Source organism: Erpetoichthys calabaricus, chromosome 5, assembly GCF_900747795.2.
Source record: "Erpetoichthys calabaricus chromosome 5, fErpCal1.3, whole genome shotgun sequence".
NCBI lineage: Eukaryota > Metazoa > Chordata > Cladistia > Polypteriformes > Polypteridae > Erpetoichthys > Erpetoichthys calabaricus.
In genome coordinates, this window is record NC_041398.2 from 210,824,051 (window position 1) to 210,832,406 (window position 8,356).

At 37.9% G+C, this 8,356-nt stretch overlaps 1 protein-coding gene across 1 annotated transcript in view; it reads right to left on the reverse strand.

The window, feature by feature from the left end:
- The window catches only part of LOC127527951 (uncharacterized), a 43,711-nt gene extending 35,650 nt beyond the window's left edge, over positions 1-8,061 (reverse strand). Inside the window, exons 1-2 of the mRNA XM_051928344.1 lie at positions 7,808-8,061; positions 1,248-1,804 (exon numbers count right to left, since the gene is read on the reverse strand). Coding sequence (XP_051784304.1) covers positions 1,248-1,764 — 517 coding nt within the window. The 5' untranslated portion in view covers positions 1,765-1,804; positions 7,808-8,061. The remainder of the gene's footprint in view (positions 1-1,247; positions 1,805-7,807) is intronic.
- Positions 8,062-8,356: the final 295 nt, after the last annotated feature.

The following is an 8,356-nucleotide window of genomic DNA, read 5'->3' on the forward strand; positions in this document are numbered from 1 at the left end:
ATAGAAACATGGGACACTTTGAGGGGTACTATGGAATTATGTGATTCAGGATTTACTCCCAGTCGCAAGCAATTGATTTAGCCTGCATTCAATTCAACTTCTCGCTTCTTCAATTTTTCTCTTATAGTAAATGAAGCCTGAGATGTAGTGACATACTGACATCATCCTTGCAAATGAAGGAGAAGTGGCTGAGAGTTTTGTATTCTGTGGTGTGAGAGTTAATTAAAAAATACATTTTGCTCCTGAAAACTTTGTGGTTTGGTTACCACTAAGGAGCCGTGCAGAAAGTTTTAAAGCTTTTTTCCCCTTTAGAAGGGTTTTTTTTTCACCTGCACAGGAGCAAAAGCAGCTGAGTGTTTGGGGGAACGTATGGAAAAGTTACTTGTTACTGTAACTTGTATTTGTTATTTGTATTCAAACTGACGTCTGCGAGGAAGGGCAGTAAGCAGCAGTAGCTGAAGTCGGCATCTCTGCAAGTAAATAACTGGAGTCGTAGTAAGTAATAGAAACAATTCCTTAGTGGGAGAAAAAATGGCAGCAGCTGACTTCAAGGCAGTAAAGAGAAGGGCTTAGCAGCACATAGAACAAATATGACAATAAGAAATTAACTAGCAGCGGGTTTTCAGTCAGCAAGTTTTTCTAGATTGAACAGTTCTTAGCAGTCAGGAAAGTAAAGCAGTTAAGAGGGTGACAGCGTAAGGGTTCATTAACACGAAAGAGTACAAACAGTGCATGTGGAGAGCCTTTAAGTATTGAATAAAAGAAGCGCAAAATTAGGAGAGCAGACAAAGAAAAGTAAAGTTAACCTCATAGAAGGACAAACAGCAGGCAGTCGAGGGGGAGAATATTACTGGCGCTTACGGGGGTCAGAAAGTGTAAAATAACTGTAGCAGTTCTTTAATCGTTTTTTTGGCTTAATTTTTTTTTAGTTTACCATTTAAGTTAAATCATTTTATTTTATTAAAAAAAAACTTTAAAAAAACAAGCTGTTTTAGTAATCCAAAGTCAAATTTTAATAATGAAGCCAGTGCAATGCAAGTCTTGTTGGATGCGAGACTTCGTAGAGAATGGCTTGGAGAAGCCAGTCTTCTGTGTTTACCCTGGAGGAGCACTCCTTCTCCTCTCACTAATGTAGGCTTTCTCTAAACCTTAACCTGACTTTCACGTTTACATTTTCTGCATCCCCTATAACTACAGTACACTCCACTCAAATGTCACAGCACATAAAAAAATGTAACAAAAGGTACCTAGGTATAGACGTTTATGCAGATCTCGTAGCCCAATAAAGAAATCCTGTGAAGGATAACTGGGAGTCAAGCTTCTCCCACTGGTGGTCTGAGGAAGATTTTGGTCTGGAGCTGAGGCCACTGCTCTCTGTTCCATGATAGAGTCCTTATGACTGTGCTGTGACAAATGATTTATTTCTTCCACAACAAGGTTCCTTTTTGAGCGAGGCTGAGTCAACTGAGGGAAGCGGTTGCTCAGCAAGATAGAGGTGCAAACCAAGGGTCCCAGAGTTTCTAAATGGCTTGTAGTAGAAGGGCACACAAACTTTGAAGTCCTCTCAGCAAAGCCTCCCCTGTGGTTTTGAACAGGTGTAGTCTGCCCCCACTTGACTGCTTTTGAATATGTTTTCCATGGGAGAGGATGTCTAAGTCCTGTGAGGTTCATGTTTGCTCCAGAAGTCTGACTGTAACTTGCTGAGAAAAACCTTTTCTGGGGCAATGAAGAGGGACGTTGTGTTCCAAAAGTGTTCCCAGACATTTCTGCTATATTGCCATCACTTCTGGATTAAAGGCTTGAGCTGTATGTTACCAAAAAAAAAGAAAAAACCTTTACCAAATTGGTAGGAATACACGTGAAAAACATTACTACATATAGCAATGAAAAAGACAAATGAAATGGCAGCTAACATGGTAAAAACATCTGAATATAAATTAACATAATGAATATAAGTAGCATAATTATCATGTTGTCTATTCAGAAGATTCCTTACAACATTTTTGTGTTTTCTGATTATGCCTTAATAAGTTTTTTTTTCACTGAGCCATTTTGTATTCTATTTCTCTTTATTATAGTCTCCATTTTGTGGTTGTTTTTCATTTCTAGTAATGATGCCTATTGCAAGACGTGTGGCCGTGGCATTCTTTGACATAACCACATAACCATTCTTGAAGATGGCAGCACACAGCAGTCAACATTCAAGAATCTATATATATAAAATTCTTTTTCGCATTTGAAATGGAAATGACGTATGACCACGCAATATGGAAATTACGTATGAAACAGAAATTACGTATGACCACGCAATATGGAAATTACGTTGAGAACAAAGCGGACGCTGGGAGGCACGGAATGTCAGGCTACTCTGCCGGGTTGAGAGCTTCACAATTTTGGGCAGCATCCTCTCTTCTCGCACTGTTTATGACACTTCAAGTGCCCCGCCGGCTCCTGGGAGAGTGGAAATCTTTGTGAATGAGTGTAATCGGCGCCATCAAAGCAGGACTCTGTTTGTAAATTGCCCTGTACGACTACTTACTGTCCCTTAAGGTGAGTTCGGGTCACTAAAACGCCGCAACATTTAAGGTTGCTTTTGTAATCAATTATTTTAAGAAGATGGAGAGTTTATATCTAAGAAGATGTACAGACTTCTTCATGTAAGGTGTTGGACTTGGGAATTGTTTGGACCTTCTGCCCATTAAGCATGGAAGGGCAGTGTCCACATTTATCAGAATTATTTTTCTCTTGAATCACAGGCACATAGTGCAAGGTTGTCAGGTGCTGTAATTCCTTTTTGTATTCGGCGACACTCGCGCCGACCAATTAACCTGTTCCACGTCATCCCTCCGAAGGCATGCAATGACGTGAACGTGTCTGCAAAAAGTGGCTTCTCCTGCCCTGCAAAAATACTATAAAAGTCGATCAGCCGGCGCACGCGTAGCTATGCTGGTGTTCTAACGAAACATCCTACCCATCGAAATGATCTACTCACTGATACTACGCATGCGCAGACCAAAATTACGCAACTTTTCTACCTAGTGTTGAAGTTTGAGGTAAGTGTTACTGTATTTCAGTAATATGTATGCTTTTCTTAGCCTTACCACATTAATGCATTTATTACAGTTTACTGCATAGGTATTTACTGTCAACATTTTATAAGTTGTATATTTTGCATGTGTGACTTTTAATCTTGTACAGCCCATTGTATCCATGCACAAGTAATGACCGTCTTGTGAAATCTTTGCATCAGGCTGTGTCTCTTTCGGGCATTAAATGATGCATAGAGAATAAATTGAGAAATGTTAACATTTCCATAAATAAACTACGGTAGGATACTTCGACAAAGTAGGACAAATCGTCAGAACACCGGCCTTTGAGACGGTGACTGCACTTCTGCCTTAAGTGAAAGTAAGCACTTTTAATTTTTTTCCTCCTTCCCCTGAGCTATAGCCCAGACAACTGCAAACACGGGATTCCTTTTCTAGACTGCGGCAAAATAATATTAAGGCGCTTCACACTTTCTTTTGCACGTATACAGTTATGAGGTCGCGGGAGGCACGCACAGGAGTGGAGGACCGACAGTGCCATCCCGACCGGTTAATGGCAGGGCCGTCTCTCCAGTCTACACGAGACCCGCCGCGACGCTCCCCAAAAGGCGCTCATATCGTCAGTGAAGATGTCTCTCTACACTATATAAAAGAAAAAGCCAAATTTCCTTTCGTTATACCTTTTTTCCTTTTATCGAAAACCAAAGCCTTTCTCTCTTAACACTGCAGAGGACACAAAACTAATTTTCTTTAATTGCTGGTAATGCCAGTAAGGCACATTACCACAGGCAGAAATTTGGACGTTCACATAGAAAATGTAATTTCTATACCACAGCCGTCGTGTAGTGCCTTTCAAAAGGGATCTACTACCGACAGATGATCCAGATACATTTTAGCTGCTGTTAGTACTACTTACCTGTTGTGTTATAACGCCTTTAAAATGTAGTTTACATGAAACCACTCCAGTAATGCTCAATGTATCTTTACTTCTTAAAATGTTAATGTGTTACTGTTTACTAACTTATAGACTACATTTTATTTTTTTCCCTTGCACTCAGTGAGCGAAGCCACTGGGTAATCAACTAGTTTGGAATAAAATTAAAGCAAACAGTGTTTTGATTCTTTGATTTTTGATAGCGAAGTTATTGTTAGTGACAGTTCTAATCTTTTGCCATTGCCTTTTTAACTTTTTAGTCTCACACTCTAAGTTTAGTTATTAGTTGTTCTTGTCTTTTTTGGGTCTGAATTCTGGCTCAACTATTCTTTCCTTTTTGTTTGCCATTTAGAGCCTCCACTTTTTAGGACAAGCCTTGTTGTCACATGCTCCCACTAGAGCCATAAAATTACACAAAGGCACAGGGGTTCAATTCATGTCTCACAAACAGAGTTAGTGAATATGCTAAATGCTGCATTCTAATGATCTTTAGATATTTGCTCATTGTTATATTTTTTATTTGGCAAACATTTTCATTAACAGCAATTTAAAAAAATGTGCCACCAAATAAAATAATAATACCCAGCAAAAGAAGGAGTGTAGTTTATAATTTAAAAAAACCTAAAGTAACTAGTGCAAAGTAGGCCAAGTGGAGCAGGCCGATTTGATATATTTGTGGCTGTATGTTTAGATGCTTTATTGTTGTTTTTGTGGTTTTTGTATTATTACTTTTCATATTTTTATGTTATTTACTGTCTCTTTAAATGTAGTTAGGTTCCCTATTCTTTGTGGGTGGAGCCCCCGGAGGCGGGGCCACTCTGAATTCACCATTCACTGGACCCTCCCTCTGGCAATTTAAGTAAGGTGAGAAGACCTAGGAGTGGGAATCATGCTTTTATTTTTGGTGTTTGGGATTATAGCTTTGACTATTTGGATTTGATGGTTTTATGATTATTTCCTGCTTTGTATTAAGAATTTTAATTTCCGGATTTCATTTTGGGACTTGTTTACTATGGATTTTCTATTAGGCAACTCCTTCAGGCCTCTTATTTCAGCTTGTGAACTGTTTTTTGTATTTTGTTTTTTTTTTTTTTTTAATAAAACCTTTATTTTTAAAGACTAGTCACTGTCATTTCTGTACAAGCTGAGGCTTTACTGTTATTCTTCCTCTTCTGGGGTTTCCCTGTTTTTGGGCCTGCTCCAGCTGAAGCCAGCAGGTAGCCTTAGGGGTCTGGCTGAAGTCAAGGTTGCCTCTGATGGGCAGACCAGGTAAGATTATGGCCTACTCTCTAGTTGTTTTTGGAGGCCTCACCTTATTTTGCTTTGGAGAACCACCATAACACAACACATTTAGCAACAGGCCTTCCTTAATATTTGTTGGTTCTTCTTGTCCTTGTAGATCCTATTAATTCTTCTTTATATTCTTTCTCCTGACTACAATCCATTTCTTTTTATGTTTACATTTCACTGATCACCACTACTAATGGTGAAAAATATTTTTATAATTTAATTCAAAGCTTGGATGTCGGCTCACCATCTTAAACAGTTTTAGTATGCTGACATAACATGCTGTGGCAGTGTTGATATCCCGACAAGCAACCAGACTTGGTTTTTGACCTTCTTCCATAAAAATAATCTAGAAAATGGAAGCTTTAAAGTGCCTTAAAGCTCAAACAAAATGGCACAAAGTGTTCAGATAGATAGATAGATAGATAGATAGATAGATAGATAGATAGATAGATACTTTATTAATCCCAAGGGGAAATTCACAAATCAATGACTTACAAGCAGCTTTACACAGATATAAAATGTTGCTGTAGATTACATTATATTGGTTTTAAGAAGGTATTTCTTCTGATATAGATGAATAGAGACTCTAGCGCAGGGGTCTCCAACACGTCACTTGCTTGCAACCCCTTTCCAAGTAGCTCGCCAAAGGGTTAATGAATCCTACATAAATTTGAAAACTTGATAAGTCAAATTAGGGGAGGGCAATCTTTCCAAAAACTCATATCACGATCCTTTTAACACAAAATTAATGATCCACAATCTGAATCTTTTCAATGTGGCATACACTTAAGAGAATATCCAGGCTGAAACTCATCAAGACCTAAGTGACACTTTATTTTAAATATCAAACAAAGTTGAATTCAATTGTTCTCTCAGTCGCTAGCTAAGCGGAGTTAAGGAACATGCCCTGAAGCTGGCGAGTGAGTGAGGAAGGCCCCTCCCTTCGGCCCGTTGCGTGGATCTCGGATTCACACAAATAAATCGGTACTGCAAGCGAACTATGATACATAGTGAAATGAGAGAAGTCACAAAATCAACCGGAATGTTCAAGCAAATTATAGAAAAAAACCCAATCTAAATCCGTTAAGTAGTTCTCTCGTGAAAAGCGGACAAACATACAGACAGAGAGACATTAGATTATATGTATTATATATAGTAAACCTTCAAAATAATGTGCAGTTAAAGTCTCAACCGCATTCTGAGCATTTCTGGAGCTTAGTAGAGCCAGATAACTATAAGAATCTTCACCACGGAGCTCTGAAAATGTCTGCTTTGTTTGGGTCTACATACCCATGGGAGTCTGCCTTTTCTGACATGAATGTCATGAAATCAAAGTTCAGAACAAGACTGACAGATGAACATTTAAATGACCCCATAAGAGTGAACCTAAGTGGCTGTACTCCACCATACACCTCTCTTGTTGACTCCATGTAGTGCCAGCCATCTGACTAACTAAAAAACACATCACACATGCAACTGGACACATGAATACTCATGTGAAGTGAAACAGTGACATGTAACAAAACGACAAATGAATAAGTCATATCTGTGTATTTGGAGTTTAATTGTTTTTTGACAGCATTCAAGTTTTAATGCAATAGTGTGAGATACACAAGAAAATGCATACAGACATACAAAATGCACTTGTAGGGGAACTAAAGATTTTTTGTGATGTTTTAATGTGAGTTGTGGACACCAACATTTTTTAAATGTTCAGGCAAAACAAGCTTATTCAGTTTGTTTGGATTGAAATTAGCTATGAGAATAAACGTTAGAAAACATGAGTAGCTCTCGGCCATTTTCATTTTGTAAAAGTAGCTCTCAGGGGTTAAAAGGTTGGAAACCCCTGAACTAGCACTTTGTGACTTAAATCTGCGATTGCTTGAAACAAGCAAAATCACACAGAGACACAGAGAAAGCAACAAGAAAACATTATTTAGAAATGGTTTCCTCATTTAAAATCATTAAAATTAATTTTTGATTGCAAAAAGCAAGGGTGTGATTGTGTATATCTTGAGGGATCGAGGTGGATTATTTTACTTGGTTCATATGCTGCACATCTCAATAAAAAGCATACAGTATATCATATTTGATGTCTTCATACTGTGTTTTGAAAACTCACTGGAATTCATCATGATCAGGATGGAGATCTGGAAAATGAACCGTTCAAGAAGTTACAGAGCTAATGTGCAGTCCGAAAGGAATCTGAACAACTCAGGATAAGTCCTAGTCCAGCTGGCAGAGTATTCTGACACCACAGTTAAACGGATTTACTGTCATTGAAGCTGCTCTTGCTAACAAATCAGTGGTTCAAGAGTCTACTCCATTCTTTCTTCTTTTTACAGTGACAACCACTGAGAGCATTTCAGATATTGCAGTTTGCAAACTGGTTCCACATGAATTATTAAACAGTCTGCTCTCTTTTGTAAAAACATTATAAAAATAAACATTTTTGTTGAAATTCATATACAAATTCAAGGTAAGGAGAGTATTACACAGTAAAGCTATGTTCTTTAGGCTGTTATAATTCACTTACGTGAGATATATTTAAATCCTTATCTCTTCTGCTGTTTAGTACAACTGTGTTCTCCTGCTTTCAGAAAACACACCACAGAGCACTAAGCACAATAACATTTGCTGAAATAGTTTACTTTAATGATATAGTTAAAGCGGATTTAAATCTGTTTGGCCTAATAAAAGTTTTTACTTTTCTTCATTATAAAGTTCAAGGTACAGAACTTTTTCAAATTAAACTTACTTAACAGGATAAATGTCAAACATGTCCTCAGCAGAGAGTGCGCTTCTTTAATAATACACAGGCTTCATTCTAAGGAAGAGCCAGGTTGTTGGATTTAGTCTCCTAGCTACCACTTACCTCATTGTGGTTACTGGTGACAAACAAGAGCTCATGTTTCAAATAATAATTTTAGGAATAGGATTTGATGACAGCTGGTATTAATTCTCCATTGAAGTGAAAATGAATTCTTCCTTCAGAAAAAACCCCAAACCATTCAGTTCAATTGATGTACATTTAGCTGAAGAGCTGGGTGTCACTGTCACATGAATGTGACATCACAGATTACTA